The following is a 25,077-nucleotide window of genomic DNA, read 5'->3' as shown; positions in this document are numbered from 1 at the left end:
CAGCCCTCTCCTGGACAGTTCAGATATTATAAATTCGTTGCCCCTGTACAGGGTCAATAGCCAATAACCAACAGCCTGTTATTTCAGTTACCAAGCAGCTCAGTTTAAACACAACACTGGATTAGTTTAGATTAAAAAATAAAACAAGTTTATTTAACAGCAAAGAGCGAGATTTTAAGCGAGTACAAGTATCAGATATTAAAGTCAGAAATGGCTACAAGAGAGGCAAAGGTAAAATGCTTTCTAGTAGCTAAAATGTAACAAACTAGATTGGTTCAAGGTAAAATCCTTAGCACTTGTTCCCAGCAATAGGGCTGAGCAAAATTTTTCAGGTCAGGATGCCTTCCCGCCCCCTCGCCAAAGTCAAAAGGCTAGTTCCTTTGTTGTCTGAGGTGAAAGAGAGAGCAAGAGAGAGAGATATCCTGGCATGGTTTTGCCCCTCACTTTTATAGTCCAGTTCCCCTTTGAAGTGGATTGTGTGAAGAGTACCCCTCAAAACAAAGTTTATTGAAGCCGTAAAGAAGGCAACGGGGAGTCTGGGGGTGAAGGTGGCCCATGCTTTTTCATCTCCCCTGCGTATGCTGAGATGCAGATTTGCCTTGTCTTCTACCTGCTGTCTCAAGGACCGTGTTTACTACTTATATGTAAACTGAAGTAAACACACATTTCTTTTTTTTAGGATAGACTTGTTTAACCACTCCTGGCTAGTCAGGCATGGCTTTGAACATTCGCTACCAACATCATACAGGGGGAATTCATAACTTTATATGTAATGTTGCTACATACATTTCACCATGATATTGATGACCAGTGAGTTATTTATTTACCTAACAAGGCATATATTGTACAAAGATTATTATATTAGTGTGTATGATGTGAATACAGGGATACAATCGATCAAGTCAGTTTTCCCGTATAGTCAATTAGCAAGGGAGCAATAGGCTAACTAAACTGAAAAGAGTGACCCTTACAAACATCTACAGAGGAGTAGAAAATCGCTTAGGCCCAGATTTTTAAAGCTATTTTGGGTTTTTGCATTCAGCATCATGATGCCTAACTAATTTAGGAGCATAAAATATCATTTTTCAAATGGGATTTAGGCACTTGGGAGTCTAAATTCCATAGCCAGTTGATGGGATTTAGACTCCTAAGTGCCTAAATCCTTTTTAAAAATTAGATTTAGGCTTCTAAATCTGTTAGGCATTGTGACACTGAATGCGGCTATGTCTAAATACCTTTAACAATCTGGGACTTCATCTTTTATTTTAAAATTTAAATCACAGCATACTTTTAAAGAGTGTTCAATCAGAAATCTGATTTTTTTTTTAAAAAAAGTAAATTAAAAAAACATCAAGTTAAGAAGGTTCCTTTAAATAAGTGTTGCAAGTAAGAGTCAAGTCCATTTGAGTAAGAAGTTTCAGTATTGTGTTTTATTTGTGCAAGCAAAATTTCACTACCAGGGCTTTGACTGAAAAACACTGCCTTACAGTGGGTTTTATCTATGGCAAAAGCTACAGAATACATGGTTCAAAATCTCACCTATTTTGAGGGGGGGAAAATGCAAGAGTTCTTCACGCAGCTTTGGATAATTTATATGGCCCGTGATCTCATGGTTGTAAATGACCTCAATAGTGTGTGTGTTTACCACAGTTTGTCCTGGCCTTGCCCCAACCCAAAACTGTCAATGCACATGTACCTACTGAGGTCTTTTATTCCCTTCAAATTAATCACACAATTGACATAATGTAAATTTAGTATATGATAGTCAATTGGCCCTAGTCAAAAGCAAATACAGTTTACTAATTGGCTGAGACCTTGCAGTTTATCTGCTTGGATTTCTGGAATTAAGTCTTTGCTTAAGATTATATCTGCATTTACTAAGACTAACATCATACTGGACTGTGCTTCACCATTGGGGAAAACTTGTCCCATGTATCTTTTATCATCTGTTGACATAAAGGCATTTATAATGTAACCAGATAGGTTTGCTTTTATAGGTCTCCAGACCAGATTTACTGGCTAGCTTTTTTTTTGATTGCTACTGGTTGAAAGCCTCTCGCTAAGCTGTAATAAAATGTACAGACAGTGTCACTTTTATTATTCAGAGCAGTAAATATTTGGTTGTAGATACCTAATCTGTTCTTTCTGCCAGTGTTTTTCTGGCATCAGAAGATATATATAGACCTGTAACTATACAAGGGGTTGCAGCTAGAGAACCACAAATGATCGTACAGGTTAGAAAAGTAAAAGTTCTGTGGCTTTTTAAAAGATAATAGAGTCATTTCATACTTGTGTATTTTTAGAAACATTTAAAACACAGCTCTCTTGGAGATTAGCTAGAGTTTCCATAATGGTTGCTAATGTGAAGTTCATCTGGGACAAAATGTTCACAGTTGCAGCTCTTATAGATTAAATGATGCTGGTTTGATGCAGGTGAGAGACAGGAGTGACAGTCATGAGGTTTGTTTCCCCACACTCGTCTTTCTGTGGCTTCAGCAGTTTGTGATAATGTGTGGCTTCTTCTAACAAGTTTTGCCGTGGAGCTGAAAGTTCCTTGCGGTTGCTCCCACCCCATTGTGGCAATATACTAGCAGTGCTCTCAGGGACCTGGGAGTCGGTAATGAGATAGATAGATCCCTTGAAGCAATTCAAATGCAGCCTTGGGGCAGTAGCAACCCCAGGTTGTTACTGTCCAGTGGCTATTAAGATATCAATTATGAACCCTTTGCCCCAGTCAGTACCTTTGTTGGTACTCCCAGCAAAGTCAAAGGGGTATAAAGACTGAAATATTCACTCAAACACTATTGCAACTGGTCTCGGCATGAAAAGCCTGCGGTCTATTGGAGGGCACTGTCAGTGTGACTGCACCTTTCCTGTGAGTCATGAAGACTACCGTCTCCATGGTTGTCAGTCTATCACCTTTCCCCAGCACTAAATTTACAAAGATGTTTTTTTAATTCAAAAAAGCATGACAATATAAAACATGACAATTAACTCTCTGGTTACCATGGAAATAGCACCAGTCATTCTGTGAGAACGTGACAGGAATGTGGTGAATGCCTTGGAAACCACAGTTATGGCTTGGGACAAGAGAATCCGTATGGGGAATATATGGACTAACCTGTATCTTCATCCAAGACTTGAGCTGAACCAGGCTCAATCATTTTGAAAAAATTGTGGCTTTTTCTTTTCTAAAACTGTTTTGCTGCCTCTGCAATTTCTGGCTTTGAAATCCAAGATATGCAACAATAATTACGTGCGTCTGTTCTGGTGCTTGTGCTCAGCCAGATCCAGGAAATCTAAAAAAAAGGTGATCTCACAAGCTTATAAAAAAACAGCTTTTCAAATGCTCATTCCAACAGAACCCTCGAACTCTTCAAGGGTCGCCCATCTCTCAGTAATTATATAGTAACATGCTTACGACCACTGTCATGTTGGTTTTTGTTAAGTCAGTGTGGTCACATAGTTCCCTACTAAGCAAGTCTCCTGCTGAAATCTTGGTCTGAATGAAAACTGCAGGATTGATCCTGTACAAGCTACTCCTGCCTCCTCTACAAAACAGAGGCCAACAAGGGGAGGACAGAGAAAATCCTATGTTGAAAAAGCGGTGTTTTTTATTGGCTAGAAAACACCCTCAAAATAAGTAATTCACAATACTATTATGTCACCCCATAACACTTCTGTTTTTATTGGTGATGAGCCTGAAATAAATCTCTGGGTTCAAACACACCCAACCTTTGCAGCAGTCTTGAGTCAGGTCCAAATTTCATAGCTATCTCTTACCACCAAACACCCCTGAACCTTGGGAGCATTTCCGTCAAAGACAAAATGTGTAGTTAGAGTTGAAGAGGAGAAAACACCTTTTGTCACCTTGTGCAGTACCATTATTTTCTTCTTAGCACTTACCAAATACAGTACGCAGCAAATGTTAAGTATTCTTCACCAGTTCACCCCTCCTTTGGGAGGCATCCCCATTGTACAGGAGGCCAGAGTCAGTCCCGGAATTGAAACTTGGCTCCTAGCCCTCTGCCTTTGTCCTGTAAATTGCAGGCACATTGATTTGTGTTTTCCAAGGAATCTTAACACAGTCTCTCTCCTCGGAACTACAGTTTTGTTTCTGAATTTAATTGTTCAGTCTCGAGGCAAAAAAAGCTACCCCGTTTGCACTCACCGGAGCTGTTTGTGGTCAGAGAGGAAGGGGTTATCGTTTGCCAGTAAAATGGTGGGCACCAAATTTTGAGTACTTTGAAAAACTATCCCATTCTACTTGTCTGTGATACTTGGAAGGACAGGAAATAAAGCAATAAAGAAATGATCAGATGAATGCTCCTTATTTCTGTTGAAGTGCATGATTAATAGGTTAATGCAGGGGGATAAATGATCAGAAGCGAAGGCATCTGGGGAGTGATTGCCATGTAAAATGTTTCAAAATACGTCTTGCAATTCTCTCATGTTTTTATTTTAGAAAGATGAGAAAGCGACAATAGCCAAGATGAACAGGCAGCGCACCAATTCCATCGGCCATAACCCTCCACACTGGGGTGTGGATCGCCCCTTTTACAACCATCTGGGTGCTCACCAGGTCTCCAAGGAGATGAAGAGAATGGTAAAGATGTTTTGCCTTATGGAATATTTATTATTATTGTTTATTATTTATAGAGCACCATAGGCTGTGTATGGCACATTGCAGAAAAATAGGGTACAGTCCGTGCCTCGAGGAATTTACAGTCTAAGGGGCCAATCCTGCACACACTTACTATTGGACACAGTGACTGTTACCTTGACTTCAGAAGGACAATTCACAGCAGCAATAGGTACTCCTGGACACAAGTGTTTTGTGGGATTGGGCCCTATGTTATTTGAGGGTGACTAATACTGAGATGGGAGGTTGAATGGCAAAAAAAGACTGCTTTTGTTTAACTCTTCACCATGTTGTGAACACTCACCCAACGTTGAGTGAGAAGAGCAAGTTTTCTACTAAATATGTGTAGACACCAAGTTTTCCATATGTAAACGGGATTGATTTCTCCCAGCCCTACAAATCCATTGCACACTCTAGTATCTGCCAAAGATTATTTTCATTGCTTTTGGTTTTTTATGTACACCTACTGTAAGTAATGTCATCATTTATACTCACTGGTCTCCATTGTCCCTACTAAAAGGAATCTCTTTCATGACTTGCACCTCTCCAAAGGAAAAGTGGCAGCTCCATCACTTGAATTATTTAAGATTGCACTACACAAAGCACTCAAGAATACACTGTAAAGCATATGGAATAGTTGACCTATGGTAATAGGTCTCTAGTTTCTAGCCTTCCTTTGGGAAAGTTGAATTTGATATCCAGCCAGTTGCCAACACAACTTCTTGACAGGGCAGTGCTGCTCTCTGGCTCATTTTAGGCAACGTTGGAGATGGTGAGTCCTTATTTCCCTGTATTCCCTGCAAGAAAGATGAAGGAAAAGAAAACACTTTATTTTAATAGGCAATTCATAATAATAACACTTAGCACTTTTGTAGTAATTTGCATAGTCAAATTTTTTTACAAACATTAACTTATTAATTATTGATTAATCAAAACTTTTAAAATAAATGAATTTCCTTTAATCTACATATCAAGTTAATTCAGGGCAAAATTAAAAATGTGTCTCCAGTTACAAATAGATATGTCTCTGAGATTGTAGAATCCATAAGTGTAGGACTGGAAGGGACCTTGAGAGGTCATCTAGTCCAGTCCCCTGCACTCAAGGCAGGATTAAGTAATAACTAGACCATTCCTGGCAGGTGTTTGTCTAACCTGTTCTTAAAAATCTCTAATGACTGAGATTCCACAACCTCCCTAGGCAATTTGTTCCAGTGCTTAACCACTCTGACATTTAGGAAGTTTTTCCTAATGTCCAAACTAAACCTCCCTTACTGCAATTTAAGCCCATTGCTTCTTGTCCTATCCTCAGAAGTTAAGGAGAACAATTTTTCACCGTCCTTCTGTCGCAACCAGATAGAAAACTGCTATCATGTCCCCTCTCAGTCTTCTCTTCTCCCGACTAAACAAACCCAATGTTTTTCAGTCTTTCCTCATAGGTCATGTTTTCTTGACCTTTAATCATTTTTGTTGCTCTCTCTCCCGGACTTTCTCCAATTTGTCCACATATTTCCTGAAATGTTGTGCCCAGAACAGGACACCGTGTTCCAGGTGAGGCCTTATCAGCACAGAATAGAGTGGAAGAATTACTTCTTGTGTCTTGCTTACAACATTCCTGCTGGTACAACAACCCAGACTGATGGTCGCCTTTTTATTTTTCCTAAGAGTGTTACACTGTTGACTCATATTTAGCTTGTGATCCACTATAACCCCCAGATTCCTTTCTGCAATACTCCTTTCTAGGCAGTCATTTCCCATTTTGTATGTGTGCAACTGATCATTTCTTCTGGGAGTACTTTGTATTTGTCCTTATTGAATTTCATCCTGTTTACTTCAGACCATTTCTCCAGTTTGTCCAAATCATTTTGAATTTTAATCCTATCCTCTAAAACACTTGCAACCCCTCCCAGCTTGGTATGGTCTGCAAACTTTATAAGTGTGCTCTTGATACCACAGCCACTTGGAAATTACAAACTAGACACAGTTCATTATTTTGCACACATAATTATGTGGCATGTTGCATATGCCCCCATATATTTTTGAAATTGCAGCGCTTACTGGGTGATAGGAGAATTATTTTTTGTTTCTGCTAAGCATAATTAGGTAGGATTGAGGTCTCTGCATTTTTCTGCAAACGGCTTGTCATTAAGGCTACGTTTTAGTTACAGGTATTTTTAGTAAAAGTCATGGACAGGTCACAGGCAATAAACAAAAAGTCATGGCCCCCGTGCCCTTTCCATGACTTTTACTAAAAATACCTGTGACTAAATCTTACCTGCTGAGAGCAGGGCGCTCCTGAAGACTGCTGCTGGGGGGAGCAGTGCGGGCTGACGCTTCTGCTGGGGTGGGGGCAGCCTTTAGCCCTGCTGCAGCTGGGGGTGGCCCGGGACATCCGGCCTTTTGGCAGGGGAGAAGTCCACGGTGCCCTGCCACTGGAGTGGGGCGGCCCGTGCCCCCCCCCCACCACTCTGGGGTGGGGAGGGGCAGCCCGTGACGACGACGCTGGTCCGGGCCGGGGACGGCCCGTGGCCTTGCTGCTGCTCTGGGCAGGAGGCAGCCTGTGGCCCCACCACCACTGCCACTTCGGGTGAGGGGCAGCCTGTGGCCCCACTGCCACCGCGGCTGGACCGGGCCGGGGACGGCCCAGGGCCCCACCGCCACTGCTGCTGGTCCGGGACCGCTGCTCCAGGGCAGCACCAGGGACCAACCGCCTGGGGCTGCCAGAGCAGCGGCCAGTGTGGCTGGCCCCTGGGCTTTCCCAGCTGCTGGGCTGGTCCTGGAGTCAGCCGCACCAGCGCTGCAAAATTCACGGAGGCCACAGAAAGTCTCGGAAGCCATGACTTCCATGACCTCTGTGAATGATTCGCAGCCTTACTTAGCTTTTTGGTGTGTAATGTCAATGATATGTTAAAAGAACATTATTAAAGTTGCAACATTAAGCACTCAGAAATTAGGAAATTCCATCATGCAGATGGCCTGGCTCACAGCAGCTGGGAACAGCCATTACAGGGAAAGTCCATAAGAGGCTCAAATATGCTCAGTGAGAGCAGAGTCTTTGGAGATTTTAACTGGTAAAATCTAAAAGTCTCTCTGGAGCATGTGCAAACTGTGATTTTCTCCCCCAAAGACTTATAACGTGGCCAAATTTAGGCAGACTTTCACAGGCATGGCAAAAAGCATATTGCTGACACAAAGACCACTCCCCAGTCAAATTTCAAGTCCCTGTTCCAAAGCATGCAGACGCTAGGACTGGAAGTTGTTACCAGAAATTTTTAACAAAGGCATAATAAAATTTTCCTAAAATTTCAGCCGAATGCAGACCCCTGCATGTAAACTTTCAGCCCAAACAATTAGTTTGGTGAAGCAACTCACAACAGGATAATATAATGGGAAGTGTCAGATAACCTTAATAATAGGTGGTGCTACCAGCCTGCCTATAATATTTTTTACCTTCACAATAATGAAGCATAATTCACTTGTATCTCCACAATCATGTGATCTTGTTTAATAAATGCAGGCTTTCTTTCCCTTCCCAAGCTCTTTAAATGTAGTTCCATGTAATAGCCATAACATATTATCTGTCTGGCAGTACATTTTGTTAGTGGACGAATCTATGTTATCTTTTCAGTAGTTTGGACTCAGTAGGCATGATGTTATTAGGAAATCCTAATCAAGATAGCATGTAATTATAAGTAGAAGTTTCTTTTGAATTGGCTTGAAAAGGGTTGTTGCATCATCCTATTCAGAAATGAGGCGTGAGCATGCCAAATGGTATTATGCGTCACGCTGTTAATTACAGCTTGCCGTGTCTAGCTCATTGTTCAGTTGGAAAAACATAATTATTTATTGACATATCAAGATAAGATTTAAAAAAATTGCTGCCAATTGCTTGGGAGTGGGAGAGCGTTCTGGAACAAGAGAAGACAGTGTCACTTTCTCATTCCTTTACATGTCTTGTACCTTAACTTATAATGACTTTTACCTTTAGAAAAAGTCTTCAGCTCAGAAATTCTTTCCTGGTAGATCAACCTCCATTCCTTTTAGTAGCAGTTAATACTTCTTGGTTACACTGATGGGAGACTTTAATTTGAGAGGCTGACATTGTCTACAGCTCTTTGTGTCAGATTCACTCCTGAAAACCAATTTGAAACTGGCTCAGTTTTGTTTTTTACTTATTTTCAGGTTTTGAGACCCCACTATCACTTTTATGCAACACTTTCCTTTTGTTTGTGATGCTGTAGCCAAAAATAATACCTGCATTCTCCATGGAAAAGATCATTTTAATGTCCACTAGGCAGGTGGTTTGCTGTTTCAATCATAGGTGGGATTTTTTCTCCCTTAAGATAAATTCTCCTTATGCAGCTTTGTAATAGTTAGCTTTTGATTTCTACCCTGCCACATGGGTAGTGCAGTGGACGTATAAAATACATGTTGCAGCTATTGTAATGGATACATACCCTGTGTTGTGTGCGCACATACACACTATGTCTATAAACTATATGTCTATAGACATAAAATATGAGCGCGTAAAAATATGTGTAGGTGGACAAAGGTTTTATCAGCACCTATGTGGGAAGATGTCATGGCTTTGAGCTTCATGAGTAACAATGTCATCCCAAACTCCTGAAAATGTACCCCTCCCTCCATACCACTCACTGTGCATTTTTTCCCACTCCCAGCCCTCTAAGATTGTTTGTAATATTCACGTTCAGATATATGGGCCCATAAATCTGGATTAGCCAAAGAAAAAACACTGGAGACAGGAAGTGAGACTAAAGTAGTAGCCACACCTACTTTCTCTTCAGGATGCACAGCTCTGAGAATGCAATGTGTTTTGTAAATATACAGATGCAGTTACCAAAATAAATGGATGGATAGCATTTTAAAATACATTGATATTGCAATTGAAGTACATTGTGGTGGAGTGTGTCTGTGTGTCTGTGTGTGTGTGTGAGTGAGAGAGAGAGAGAAATACAAATATTTTTCTCTAGGTAGAAGAGCTATATGATGGTGTGGTATAAAGGTTTTCATTAGCGATCCCTCAGGGTCAGGGATGATCTCTTCCACAGGTTTTTATTTTGATGGGTCCTTTGGTGACTGAGGAGTCCAATCCTTGAGCCGCAAACTCGTTGGCAAACATTGCAGGTAATGTTGGAAGGCAGTGTTGGGCCATGATTGCTACATGACACTCGTCAGTCCTTTCTTTTCTGGCATTTTTATGTGACCAGGGCAAGGCGATTTTCCTCAAAAGCGATCGTCCTTACTCTGACAAGTCTTGACCAGTTAGCCCTGTCCTGGGCTACTGTCTCCTAGTGCGTGGTATTGATTCCACATCTCTTAATGTTTGTCTTAAGGGTGTCTTTAAAGCATTTCTTTTGGCCTTCCTGTTGTCACACACAAGAGAAACTACACGCTTTTGAATTGCATTTCCTCAGCAAAGACATTTTGGAAACAAACTTCCACATTCAGGAGGACAGAGAGAAATGTTCTAATGGCAATTTGATTATTTTTTTAAATCCTGTATGTGGGGGCTCTGAGGTTTGAAATATATTAGTGGTACTGGGTGAGATGGATTAGTGGTCACAGTGCCCATACCCTTTTTTCTATAACTTTGTAAGCTTTATCTTGTCACTTCATTGTAACATGACACTTATGTCATGATGCAATGCAGCCATCCTTGCAGTGAGACACCAGCCCAGTAGAGCACTTCTCACCAGCAATAGAGCATTGGTAGCGGGAGAGCACTGGGTGCTCTGGGAAGTAGCTAGTCCTCATCTTCTCTTTGTGCTCTGGGGATGGGTTTCCAGAGGGTGAACTCAGTTGGGCTAGAATCACACTGTGATACCAACAACGCAGAACATCAAGTTGACACGTTTGGGTTAGGTTCGTTATTCTCAAACAAGAAGTATTCACATGGGCCAGGATATCTTTTTTTTTTTTTTTCCTGAACCACCTGCCTGATACCAATCTTCTGTTGAAGATTCAGGGTGGAGTAAAGTTAAGTGGGGTCTGAATTCAGTGAAATTACACCCTTTCTGGCTCACTCAGCCTTCTCTGACAGCCTCTGAAGCTCTTCTTCGTAGCCTTTCCTGGAGTGGTAGGAAGATTGATTATCTTGGATGGCAACCTGGGCAACAGTGACCATGAGACGGTCGAGTTCAGGATCCTGAAAAAAGGAAGAAAAGAGAGCAGCAGAATATGGACCCTGGACTTCAGAAAAGCAGACTTTGACTCCCTCAGGGAACTGATGGGCAGGATCCCCTGGGAGGCTAATATGAGAGGGAAAGGAGTCCAGGAGAGCTGGCTGTATTTTAAAGAACCTTTATTGAGGGCGCAGAAACCAACCATCCCAATGTGCAGAAAGAATAACAAATATGGCAGGTGACCAGCTTGGCTTAACAGAGAAATCTTCGGTGAGATTAAACACAAAAAAGGAAGCTTACAAGAAGTGGAAACTTGGACAGATGACTAGGGAAGAGTATAAAAATAAAAAAGCATGCAGGGGTGTAAGCAGGAAGGCCAGAGCACAACTGGAGTTGCAGCTAGCAAGGGATGTGAAGGGTAACACGAAGGGTTTCTACAGGTATGTTAGCAACAAGGTGGTCAGGGAAAGTGTGGGACCCTTACTGAATGGGGAAGGCAACCTAGTGACTGATGATGTGGAAAAAGCTGAAGTACTCAATGCTTTTTTTCGCCTCGGTCTTTACAGACAGGGTCTGCTCCCAGACTGCTGCACTGGGCAGCACAGTATGGGGAGGAGGTGAGCAGCCCTCAGTGGTGAAAGAACAGGTTAAGGACTATTTAGAAAAGCTGGACATGCACAAGTCCATAGGGCCGGATCTAATGCATCCAAGGGTAATGAGGGACTTGGCTGATGTGATTGTAGAGCCATTGACCATTATCTTTGAAAACTGGTGGCGATCGGGGGAGGGCGATTGGAAAAAGGCAAATATAGTGCCCATCTTTAAAAAAGGGAAGAAGGAGAATGCGGGGAACTATCGACCGGTCAGCTTCACCTCAGTCCCTGGAAAAATCATGGAGCAGGTCCTCAAGGAAACCATTTTGAAGCACTTGGAGGAGAGGAAGGTGATCAGGAACAGTCAACATGGATTCACCAAGGGCAAGTCATGCCTGACCAACTTGATTGCCTTCTAGGATGAGATAACTGACTCTGTGGATATGGGGAAAGCGGTGAACATGATATATCTTGACTTTAGCAAAGCTTTTGATACAGTCTCCCACAGTATTCTTGCCAGCAAGTTAAAAAAGTATGGATTGGATGAATGGACTATAAAGTGGATAGAAAGCTGGCTAGATCGTCGGGCTCAACGGGTAGTGATCACCGGCTCGATGTCTAGCTGGCAGCTGGTATCAAGCAGAGTGCCCAAGGGGTCTGTCCTGGGGCCGGTTTTGTTCATCCAGTTTAATGATCTGGATGATGGGCGGGATTGCACCCTCAGCACGTTCACAGATTACACTAAACTGGGGTAGATATGCTGGAGGGTAGGGATAGGGTCCAGAGTGATCTAAACTAATTGGAGGATTGGGCTAAAAGAAATCTGATGATGTTCAGCAAAGACAAGTGCAGAGTCCTGCACTTAGGATGGAAGAATCCCATGCACCGCTACAGGCTGGGGACCGAATGGCTAGCAGCAGTTCTGCAGAAAAGGACCTGGGGATTACAGTGGACAAGAAGCTGGATATGAGTCAACAGTGTGTGCTTGTTGCCAAGAAGTCTAATGGCATATTGGGCTGCATTAGTAGGAGCATTGCCAGCAGATCGAGGGAAGTGATTATTCCCCTGTATTTGGCACTGGTGAGGCCACATCTGGAGTATTGCATTCAGCTTTGGGCCCCCCGCTACAGAAAGGATGTGGACAAATTGGAGAGAATCCAGCGGAGGGCAATAAAAATGATTCGAGGGCTGGGGAACATGGTTTACAAGGAGAGGCTGAGGGAACTGTGCTTATTTAGTCTGCAGAAGAGAAGGGTGAGGGGGATTTGATAGCAGCCTTCAGTTACCTGAAGGGGGGTTCCAAAGAGGATGGAGCTTGGTTGTTCTCAGTGGTGGCAGATGATAGAACAAGGAGCAATGGTCTCAAGTTGCAGTGGGGGAGGTTTAGGTTGGATATTAGGGGAAACTATTTCACTAGGAGGGTGGTGACACACTGGAATGGGTTACCTAGGGAGGTGGTGGAATCTCCATCCTTAGAGGTTTTTAAGGCCCAGCTTGACAAAGCCCTGGCTGGGATGATTTAGTTGGGGTTGGTCCTGCTTTGAGCAGGGGGTTGGACTAGATTACCAACTCTGATATTCTATGATTCTATGATCTTCTTCCTCCCACTCCTCCATTCTTGATCTTCCTGCCAAGTAGAGCAACAGAGCCCATCCGGGAGGTGGCCAGCTAGCACCAATCAAGGCACACTGCACCACTTCCAAGGCCCCTCTGTTTCTGGCTCACTGTCATACATGTGACCCCTCCCTGTGGGGGCCAGATCCCCAGGACTCTGCTTCATTCCTCCCTCAATGTAAACTGCCTCAGCTCCTCACAGAATTTCCACCATACCCTCTTTCTTTGCTCTTTGCCAGCCTCGGCACTATATCCCTCTGGCATTTAAAGGCCGGGGAGGATGGGAAACAGACACCATGAGAAATACCTGCCTGCTCCAAAAAAAGTAATGGAGAAAATAATCTGCCCTGTGTGAGAAACTGCTGTCAGTTGGCAGACTCTACTGTAAACCTTACTGGGGCACTGTTCCCTTGATGGGCCTGTGTTTGTTGCTTGTGATGCCTCTTCCAGCATAAACAGTGTAGAGCAATTAGAGTCATCTCACTCATGTTAATTAGCCAAAGCAAACAGAGTGGAAGAGACCTGGACAAGATCGGCATTGTGACTGCACAGAACTGGAAAAGATCCAGAGTAACTCTGTGAAAGAATCTGCTGTCAGCTGGTTTCTATTTTTATTACTCGTAGGATATTTTTTTCTTTCTAAAGCCAGGGTAGTGGACCCAGGATAAACTAGTATTTATTCCCCCATGGAAACACAATTTTGTTTGCACAGTGTGTGATATACACAAAGGAACAGAGTTCCTGCTCCTCACTGTTACACACTCAGGTTTATTTTTAATTTAAGGGGATTTATAACATAGGTGTCTTGAGGATGTTTTCACTTGCTCAATAGTAACAATACTTTGCTTTTCTGTAACACCTTCCAGACTAGGATCTTGGAGTGTGTTAGGTGTATGAATGGATTGTAGTCTCTCACACTCCCAGGAGGTCAGGGAATATCTTTCTGTCTCAGTTCCCCCATCTGTAAAATGGGAATGTAAAAACTAAATCTCCTGGCCAAGGTCACAAACACAATCTGTAGCAGAGCTAAGTGTGGTACATCTTCGAGGAAAGGAATCATATGCTCTCTCTCAGGACTGCCCGTCTGAGCTTCACACTGGCTCCTTGATGAGTTTCTGGGAGCCACTGTCAAATTGCTATAAAATGCAGCCGATTGCAGCCAGCCATATCTTTAATAAGAAAGAGCAGCCCACAGAGATCACATGCCCCAGCACACAGTGTTACATCTGGATGCAAGTGGAAGGATAACATTGTTACAAGAGGAATTGATAGGCATGGATGGTTCGGAAGACTAGCGGGGAGGCAAGAAGCACAGGTGGCTGAGCCCTGCTCACAGCAGGGAGCCGAGAGCCCAGGGAGCAGCTGGGCTCCCAGCATGTAGCTGCATGGAGCTGAGGGCCCTGGCCTTCTTGAATCAGTAGAAGTGTTTCTAGGAAGGACATGCAGCGCCGACAGAAGGAGGGTGGTGTGGACATAGTGGTGGCTGCTAACGTAGGTCGACTTAGGGCTGCAGTGTAGACATACCCTTAGATATCTGACTTTTACCCTTTCTGCCAGGATCACCTGGTGATGTTTCCCCAAAGCCTCCATGATACAATTGCTGAGCTAATTACATCATAAAATTGAAACAGTCAAATACAGTTTAAAAAATAACCTGACAATAAATGTGTAAAAGTTATAAGAGCAAATTTGAAAAAATATTTTGGATACTATTAATGTAACAATTAAAGGCCTAGATAAACACATTTGAGACTCCATGTAGTTTCATTTGGAGCTCTATGGACACCCAAGAGCAGAATGTAGTACCAAATATTTTATTGCATTTTACATCCCAATAAAAGAGCACTCGCATAGCTGCCTGCTCATTCAGCTGTAAAAAAAAAAAAAAAAAAAAAAGAAGACACTTAGTACCATGCACTGCGTTAACTCAAACGACTGTCTCCATATTGTGCAACTAAGGCAGCCTATTTACACTATTCCTTGCCTCCACACTGCCTCACAATGACTCCCATTATTTAGGAAATCAAGGTTGGAAAAAGTCTCAACGGAGCAAACCCTCCTAACTTTACTCCCACAAGTATTTCTGTTCTATTAACTATGATATGATGAAAAAAACCATAGTGGGGCAAATATTCCTCTCATTTACCCCCGTGCAATCTCACTGAAGGCAAGAGGATTTACTCCTGTGAGTGAGACAAACGGGGGCTAACTCCGATCAGTTCTCATTAGACCTGAACAAGTTCATCGTTATCCTCTTTTCAAGCAATCATTTGATAATCATTGGCTACAGTGTGGAATGGGGCAGCTGAGAGTAGACATACCCACTATTTTTCCCCATCATTTTTAGACGCTCAGAATTGGTTTGTAATTTGTTTGACTGCAGAAATGAGAAAATATTAAGCCTTCTATTCTATTCTCATCTTTATATGTTTTTATACCATGCTCAGCACTATGGTGTATGAGCTCGCAGGAAATCTCACATCTAGTTTGTTTTGTTCTTACAGCCAGATCTGTAGGTAGCTCAAATTCAGCAAGAAAACTCTTCCCAGTGACTCCAGAACAACTCCCTTGATTTTAGTGGGGTTGCTGTACCTGTGTAGAGAACTTTGCTTAATATCTATGATCCATATTCTTCTTCTTTAGTGTCTGGAGAGTGCATAGAACTTCTTGGAACCACCATAAAAATGTTTAATACCTCATGTAGGCTAAATACAATGAAAGTCAAACTTTATTCTGGTGGATCAAGACTGGCAATCATCCTGTATTAAATTCTTTAAAATAAAGTTAAAAGTCAGCACTTACTGTTTTACATATAATTAGCATATAGAACCTGAAGCTCTACAACTGATATCTGGAGTGTGCGTGTCTGTATGGTAGTAAGTTTGAGTCAAGGGGACTTTACATTTATTACATTCTTATTTTTACTTGAAAAACTTGGAATCGCTCTAACAATATAGGAACATTCTAGACCATTTTGTTTTGAACGGCATCTTTTGAACAAACCATTTCCCCAAATGCTTTACAAAATTAATGTAAATAATGTATCAAATGCTTAAGCTATTCCATAAATCAAAAAGTCACTTCAGACATTAAATCAAAGGTGTCAAATGCGGTCTAGAATGTGGACTGAATGACATGTTTAATTATTGTCTATGGTCCAAGCATTCAAAAATAAGGCCATACATTACCTACCCTTAATGCATAGCAGAACTCCCTCCGATATCACTGGGAGCTTTGCACAAAGATCAGGGGTAGAATTGTGGCACTTAGTTAACAATGAATGCCAAAACTTTCCAAAGGGGGCTCTGACTTTTTGAATGTCACAGTTCTTGGATGCTGAACCTTTAACAAAATCATTTCAGGGATGCTGCAGTTAAAGTCAATGAGAGATGTTGATTGTTGCTCAGTTGCTTTGATTTCAGGCTCAACATATCTAAGATTGGGCACTTTAATTTTAACTCCATTTTGAAAATAGGAAATAAAGTTGTTGTTGCAGTCATCATCACGTGCTGGGAGGGGATTAAGAATGGGAAGAAATGATACAGAGCACTTCCTAGGTTTACTGATATTTCCATCTTTGTTTCTTGGCCATTTGGAAGTTCATTTACCAAATTTGCAAGCCCGGTTGTGGTAGCTGTGTGCACAGTGTAGGCCCATCACTCTGATCTGTTCCATGTGAAAATGTGGCCCCTGAATTGTCATCATCAAGATTAAAAGTTCATGAAAACTGGTATGTGTGTGAGGCTCACACTCCTCAGAGGTGTTGCTTCTGGCTAAGACAGTGCTACATTTGGAAGGTTATCTTAATAACCGTAATGGCAAGAAATGTTCTGGGGGCAAGGGTTCTGTGAAAACTTTCATTCTGCAGAATATGAATCTGTCACTGGGCGAAATATATCCACCATGTTGGCCAGATCTAAGTCACAAGCCAGAAGCTGGACACTTGGTACTAAATGATGTTTAAGGAACAACTCGTCACTTTTTACTGCCTGTGAAAAGTGCCAGTTGGCGCCATTGGAACTAAACCCCTCTAGTCACGAAATGGGTACAGCACAGGGCAGGAGCAGTGGAAGCTTCCTACACTACCTTGCAGATATGCCTCAACCTTGCTCTGAGGGTGCACACTTTTGGGCATGAGAAAGTAGTTTGTTCTTCATGCTGACTCATTCCTTAAAATCTTTGCTGGTGTTATACAATAAACTAAAAACCAGCAGGATCTTATTAAAGAGGAAAAGGCAAAATACCACATTTATTGTGAATACAGAAAGAATCATAGTAAGCAGTTAGTTATAGCTATAACATTCCATTCAATCTCATATTTATTCACACATTCATTCATACAAACACACACACACAGGTTCTGCAAGGTTGTTATCATAGTTACCAGCCTTAGAGTTGCTCATGCCAAGCCACTGGCCAGGTGGCCTGGACATGAGGAGGGAGCAGGGCCTTGTCAGATGCTCATCTGATGCTCCTGGAAGTTGGTTTGCAGAATCAGACCCCAAAGTTCTCACTTTCCAGAGTCCATTTTTATAGGAATTTCTTCCTATGCCAGTCTATGGGAATTGCTTCATCATGCTGTTGCTGAATCAATCAGCAGATAGCACATTCCTGACGGCTCCGTGCTGCCAGATGTTATCTTGTTCTTTGGTTCTCCCATTCTTGAGGCTGTTGGGTGGATTCCAGTATGCCCTCCGGGGGTCCTCTGTTTATTTCCACTTGATGCCTTCTTCAGCCGATGGACACTGGATTCTTAGGCTGGCACCTCCCTGATCATTCAGTTATTATCCACACCAAGCATCCATCCACATACATCCTCTATCTCTATTTTAATCACAATTGTTAATACAACAAAAGGGCGGGGAGTCTCTGGGTGCTGTTTCTGTTGTTACAGAGTATTGCTTTGAGTCTCTCTCTGTGTGAATTGCTTTGAGAACAGACTCTGTCTTAGAACGTACTAACGCAATTAGCAGCTTGCAAGTTTCACACATAGAAGGAGAGAAATAGTACCAAAAACCAAGAGACCTCTTAATTAGTAATACCCTGGAATTTAAACTATGGGGAATCAAACTCATTTGTGATTTTAATACAGAACTTCTTTAATATGATCCAACACTGGGGCTGCCAGTGAAGCTGCCGATTGTTATGGTGGTGCTTTCCAACCATGTGGACAGTAGGAGGTAGACTGTGCTCAGAGGCTGTCACATCTTTAGAGCTGAATGAAAAGATAAAAGGCAGATGTAAGATTATTCACCTTCCTTCTTACATTTACAGTAGTTTAGTAAGTGTTCTCAAAGTTGGTGTTATTATTTCAAAAGGCTCTTGACTTGAAACAGAAATAGTGATCTGCTTGTCATATATTTGACAAATGTTTTATCACTTTCTTTAAATAATCTGTATCGATTGGCAAGTTCAAATAAACTCAGTCAGTTCATAAAGCAAGCAAGGAGATTAGAATGATTTGAACTGTTAGAACAATAGGCACTCATATAAATCCAGATAATAAAATTTTGGAACAGAGACAGCAATACAACGGTCAGTCTTTCTCTCCCATTCCCCCCAAGCACTGTAATAAAAAATAATTAGTTGTGACTCATTCAGCATAAAAGTAGGTTTTAAAATGTATTGGATCAAACAGATAGAAGACCTGTTAAATCATCTCGTCCATCCCTTGTTAATAACTATTGTCTTGGCTTTGTGCTGCGAGTGCAGCTAGGTGTGGATTAATATTCCTGAATTTATATATGTTGGATTATTTTAGTCATACAGCAGTTATCAGATTTCATTACTTTATTATTGCAATTGGATCATGGAATAGTGTAGTCCCTATGGAAAGTGGTGGAAGCTCCAGCACTGGGGACATTTAAAATGAGACTTAACAAAAGATTAGATAAGACACTGCAACATTCCTTCTTTAGTGAATACATTGTAATAAAAGCCTTAATGTGTTTCCTATTCATTTTTAGACAGGGCTAGAAGATTTGTACCTAAACAGGATCCATTTGATTGTCTTTATTTTAGATCTGTCCTTCACCTCCTTTGAACTCTATCTTGCTGATTTTTGTAGTGACCACTACTGTGTCACCCTTCCAATAGCCACCAGATTGGTCTGGGTGGCATCATGGATAGGCTACCATCAGTTCCATTTTGTAGTGTGGCTAGTGCTTTATAAGCCGAGTGGTGCTGCTCTGATGAAGACCAGGGGCATCACTGACATAACTATTCAGTAAACCACAGAAGAGCAGGCCTGAGATGACTTGCGTAGCCGGATCCTTCCGTGGCAGCTTGAACAGTGCTGACAACGGAGGCAAAGATCTGTTTGAAACCACATCATTAATTCAATTTTACCACTTTGTCATACCACTGACATGCTGTTTTTGTCTTACGGCTTGATTTTTAGAGGTGCTGAGCACCCACAATTTCCTTCTGGGTGTGAATTGTGGCTGCTGAACTGGGAGACCCTCTGGCAAACCTACAAAGCTGGTTTCCAGGTTCCAGCAGCAAGAGTGCCTCAAGAGGCCTCCAGTGCCATGTGAGGATTAAGGGGAGAGATTGTCTCAAATATTTGGGGTCCTGATCATGTAGGACTTTAAATATTACAAGGCCACTCACTGAATTGCACCTGGAATGAAAAGGTGTACACATCTACATAGAGGATCCTTAAACCTCACCAAGCAGAGAGCAAATTGAGTTACCAAGCTGAAGGACACTTGAGGAGAGGACCTAAAACAAGGTATGTAGATAAGACAAGGCTGGATTTTTCACAGGTATTGAGCACTCGGAACTCCTATATTTTAAGCTTCTCAACTGAGCACTGTTGTTTAAGGCAGTGGTTTTCAAAGTCTGGGTCACCACCGAGTACTGGGTCATGGAATGAAAGGCACTGGGTCGCCTTGCTCAGGAGCCAGGGACCCTGTCGGCCGGCCAGTAAAAACTAGTAGTCCCTACCTGTTCTGACACCACGCTGCACCCCAGAAGTGGCCAGCAGCAGGTCCAGCTCGTAGACAGGGGGGCCACAGGGCTCCGCATGCTGCCTCTGCCCTGAGCACTGGCTCTGCACTCCAATTGGCCAGTTCCTGGCCAATGGGAGCTGGGGGCATCAGTGCCTGTGGGCAAGAGCCACGCCGAGCTGCTTGCATGCCTCCACCTAGGAGCTGGACCTGCTGCTGGCTGCTTCCGGGGCACAGCACCGTCCGCAGTGCCAGGATAGGCAGGAAGCCTGCCTCTGCACCCCGACTGCGCCACTGACTGGAAGCTGCTGGAGGTAAGCCCGCACCACAATCCCCTGCCCCAGCCCTGAGCCCCCCCCAAACCCTGAACCCCTCATTCCTGACCCCACCCTGTAGCCCTCATCCCTGCACCCCAACCCTCTGTCCCAGCCTGAGTCCCCTATCCCCAGCTCTGTTGGGTCGCGGGCATAAACACTTTTTTTCAACTGGGTCACCAGAAAAAAAGTTTGAAAACCACTGGTTTAAGGAACGCCTTACTTCCGGTGGTCTGTCTGTCAGAGTTTGAGTGTGATCATCTTCAGAAAAAAGCACAAGACTTTTTTTTTTCTCCCTGAACTTTATTGTTATTATTTATTAAGACCATGATGTTTCTCAGTGATGCCTATGAAGATCAGCTAAACAATGACAGTTAGTTCACGTGGCAGTTGGGGAAAACCAATTATTATTTTTAACTTTCAGATCATTTGGAACCATCAAGTTGTGCAATAACTGGGCTCCACACCCAGGTGATCTCATATATGGTATCCTTGTTATTGGTCATGTTCAGTGCATCATAAGCCCTCCAGAGCAGGGACTGTGTCTACTTGTGTTTCCTATGGCTCCTAGCACAGTGGAGCCCGGTTCCTGAACAGCGCCTTTGAGCAATACTGCAGTGTAAAGGATTATGAATATTATTACACATATTCCTGAGATGACCTGACACTATGCCAATAACCATGCGGAAAAGCTTATGAATAAATATTACTGACTGAATGCCAATGGTGTGATCAATGATGTTTAAATGTATGACAATTCCCACTCTGAGGAGCCTTCAATCAATTAGTCTATTGCATTTATTGGTTAGCACCAAGGTCTGTATTTTGGGCATATAAGACCCAATATCGCAAAGTGCCGGGCAGCAGTTGTATTAAAGTCAAGTTGAGGGAGATCAGCATCCTTCAGATAGTTTCCCAGCGCTTTGTTATATTAGATGCACAGTGAGGATTGGTTTTCTTCCCTGTACTTTGAATTTTCACATGAGTGACATGTGTTTTTAATAACAATTAGATGTCGAATTACCAAAGGTCTTAGATGCAAAATAAGGACCACTTCATGAACTGGTGCAAGTTAGCATTGCTCCATTCACTGTCATCCAAGTCAATGGAGCTACCCTCGCTTACACTAGCCGAGGACCTGGCCATGTATCTTTAATAAACATACATTCTGCCTCTATATATAATAGCACCAAAAGGCATGTCATTTCCACTAACAAACATCATGCAGAAAATCCACATGCTCACTGAGAGCAGAATAGAGCCCTGAAGTATGTGGAAAATTCCAAACACTGATTATGCTCTTCTGCCAGTTGCTTAGAGGGGGTCTACTTGAGGAAATGTTATGGGGAAGTACCCTAAGATTGTCTCAATTGAATCCCTGAGCAATGTTTTCAGTATCCCAGTGAAGTGCTTCTGTGCAAATAAGGAGTATTTCCTTTAATAATATCTTAGTCTTTTAGAAGTTGCATTGAAAGAAAAATCAGCTTGCAGGTTCTCTTGCATAATAATTCCATTGTGTGAGCTTCGCTGTATGAAGAAGCCATCATTCATTCAAAATGGGAGTATTTGAAGTGAATAATTTAATTTACTTAGCTAAAGAGGTTCCCACTAAATATAATTTTAAGCTGCTTCCCTTCAATTAAAATCCAAGTCACTCTTAAATATTTAACCTCATTAGATGAGAAGAAAAACTGAGTAATATATTTTTGCTATACCTGATGTATACATTTTTGAGTCTTTCATTTTGAGAATCCAGCGTAAGTTGAACTACTAGCATAGAAGTCTCTTATTCATCATTTCCAGTGTTTGAAGCAAGTTTTAGTGTTTAAACAAGAATCTAAATTAACCCAATATTATTTTTTAATGTTTTAAATGGGCTTGCCAGAAAAAAAAATCAAAGTTTGCTTGTGCAAACCAGGTAATTGCACACTCAAATCGGCAGTTAGGCATAATTGTCAGATTTCTGTTGACCTGTGAAAGTTTGCCCATTATAAAGTGTTCACCTCTTTTTCTGAGAATCACTGCTGTGTCCTTTTGAAAATTGACCCAGTTGGTCTACATTTTCAAACTTGGGTGCCTGAAATTTAGGAGTTCAGTATCAGTATGTAGTGTCAACATGTAGAGTCAGTAGGAACAGTGGATATTCCACTGCCATTGAAAATCAGGCCACTAATTTGGGCTTCTGTGTATGGGTTTAGTTCCCTAACTCCCAGGAATCCATGTCTGAAAATGTGGACTTTATGTTTAACAAGCAAGCACTGTCTGTGTTTTTCACATTAAGGTTCACCCCTGCCCCATTTGTTGGGTGATAGCTATTCAAGTTCAGATGATTTCTTTTGTCAGTGCAACTAGCTGTGACACCAGACAAATTATGAGCACTTTGTCAACATGGTTAATCAGTGGGCTTTTATTTCTGACACCATCTTGTAAAATTGCATACAGGTGAAAAAAAATCAACTCTTTTGGCAGCTGTAAAGCAATTTAAGTGAAACAAATATCTGAGTGATATTTCAGTCCCTCTTTAACCTTAAACCAAAAGCACTTGTAGTATTCTTTGGCTTAGTTACCTGGACATGCAAAATTTTCTTGGACATGCTAAGTAAGTTTGTTGGGCATGCTAAAACATGCTTCCTTCCCATTCAGCATTAGTCTGCTAGTAGGTAGTAATGAAGAGAATGGGACAGGAGGGTTCCTCTTTCTGCATGCCTGAATGGCAGTGTTTGAGTTGCAGTTTCAATTTTAAAGTGTGGGTTTAGTCTGAAAAGCGACTTTAAAAATGGCACTTCCTTGTTCAAAGTACCTGCTCTGTGTATTCAGACAAACAGACCTGTTGATTTCAGTGACAAAAATATGTTTTCTCTTGTTTGTCGTGCAAAGCCTACACAGCTTCGGGAAAATGTGCAGGATTCTGTTCTGCCTCTCATATCGTCACCAGATTGATAACTTATTTCCAGTTGCAGGGCCAGATTTTGCCCTCATTTACAACTGTTCAATGCCATTGTCTCCAGTGTCATTGAACAAGGGCAGTTGTGGGCAGGATTTGGCCAGCAGGCTGTGTATGGAAAGGATCCACATTAAATCTCAAGAACCCAGGCTAAGATTGCAATGCTAGCATTATTCCTGGGGGAATTCTGCAACAAAAAATTAAAAATTCTGCTCACAATATTTTAAAATTCTGCAAAATTCTGCATATGTTATTTGTCAAAATAACAGAATATCATCACGCCAGTTTCAAGTACTTTTGGTCATTTATTTCAAAATACCTGTCAGCAACTATGTCTGTAACAATACAGATGACAAAAAAGATTCAGGAATTATTTTTTGACAAAGGGATTTCTTACTAGGCATATTAATATAGAACTCTGAATAATAATTCATTTAAACTACAATACAAAACCGTATTTCCCGCACCCCCTCAGAAGCAGTGCAAAGGCTTGGGGGAGTCAGGGGTAATGGAGGAGCTATGGGAGAGGGAAGTAAATTGCTGGGAAGGACACTGGGTGTGAACTTGGAGGGTTGTTGGGTATGGATGGGAAAAGTATGGAAGAACATGTTTTTTGGGGGGAGACAGGGAGAGATTGTTAGGGAGCTTCCCCCATCCAGACCCTGGCTGACCCCTAGCCTCTCCCATTCAGTCAGGCACATCTGGCTCTGTCCCCATGTTCCTGCACCCCCATGTGTCCTTGCACTCTCTGTCCACATGTGTCCCTCTATCCCCACTCAGACACCCCCATCCCCATGTGGCCCTGCATCCCCCTCTCCTGTCCCTATGTGTCTCTGTGCCTCCACCCAGCCACTCTCCTGTCCCCATGTGTCCCTGCATCCCCTCCCTCTGTCCCCATGTATCTCTGTGCCCCCACCCAGCCACTGCCCTATCCCTATATGTCCCTGCACCCCCTCCCCCGTCCTTATGTGGCTCTGTGCCCCCCACCGAACCACTCCCCTGTCCCCATGTGTCTCTGTGCCCCATTCAACCACTTCCCTGTTCCCCATGTAGCTCTGCACCTCCTCCCCCATCATCATGTGGCCCTGCAACTCCTTCCGCCCTGTGGCCCTGCGCCTCCACTCCCATTCAGCCCCTGCCCCGGTCTGTCCTCCTCCACTAGCCCTTATGAGCCCCTGTCTGACCTCCCAGCACCCCACGTTGTCTGTCTCCCCATAAGCCCTGTCTCCTGATCTGGCCCGCTACAAAGAAGGCTGCTCTCTCTCTTCCGTCACTGGCAGGGAGCTGCTACTGTTCTTGCACCACAGCACCCCTTGGTGGGCAAAAGTCAGAGCTGCAGCAGCATTTCAGCAGAAGCTTTTTTCTGTGCAAAAATATAAAAATATGGGGGGCTCATTAATTATGCACGCGTGCAGTAGAGCAGAATTCTCCCAGGAGTATAGTATACCATCATTTCACTTGTAAACTAAACACATTTGAGCTGGAGTCATTGAGATCCACAAAAACTCTATGGAATCCTACATCTGTCATCACTACATTTGCTAGAGTTTTAACACAGTGTACAAGTTCTGCTCTCATATACATGGGCACAACTCCTGTTGATTTCAGTGAGACTTGTACCTGGGTATCTGAAGGCAGATTTTGGTCCAGTCCATATGAAACCTATTTTATGAAGCTATTCTGCTCTATCAGGTATGTTAATAAAAATTTCAGATTGCAGATAAATGCATATTTTTTTCTTGGGACCCTTCAAACAACTCTCAGGACTTGTCGGACCTGTAAACGTGTAGATAGCTTATTTAATAAACCTGAATGACCCTGAAGTGTATTTTAAATCACTTGCCAAAATACAAGAAATTTCCCCCTTCCCATTCATAGAG

General features: G+C 42.5%; 1 protein-coding gene across 2 annotated transcripts in view; it reads left to right on the top strand.

Annotated features, from left to right (window-relative positions):
• Positions 1 to 25,077, top strand: part of ADCY5 (adenylate cyclase 5) — a 331,144-nt gene that overhangs the window by 252,233 nt on the left and 53,834 nt on the right. For both annotated transcript variants that reach the window (XM_037912014.2, XM_043525548.1), the window contains one exon: positions 4,466 to 4,606. In XM_037912014.2, coding sequence (XP_037767942.1) covers positions 4,466 to 4,606 — 141 coding nt within the window. The remainder of the gene's footprint in view (positions 1 to 4,465; positions 4,607 to 25,077) is intronic.

Source organism: Chelonia mydas, chromosome 11 (assembly GCF_015237465.2).
Source record: "Chelonia mydas isolate rCheMyd1 chromosome 11, rCheMyd1.pri.v2, whole genome shotgun sequence".
In the NCBI taxonomy this organism is placed as follows: Eukaryota; Metazoa; Chordata; order Testudines; family Cheloniidae; genus Chelonia; species Chelonia mydas.
Note: the sequence above shows the minus strand (reverse complement) of the source record. Positions and strands in the feature narration are given on the sequence as shown.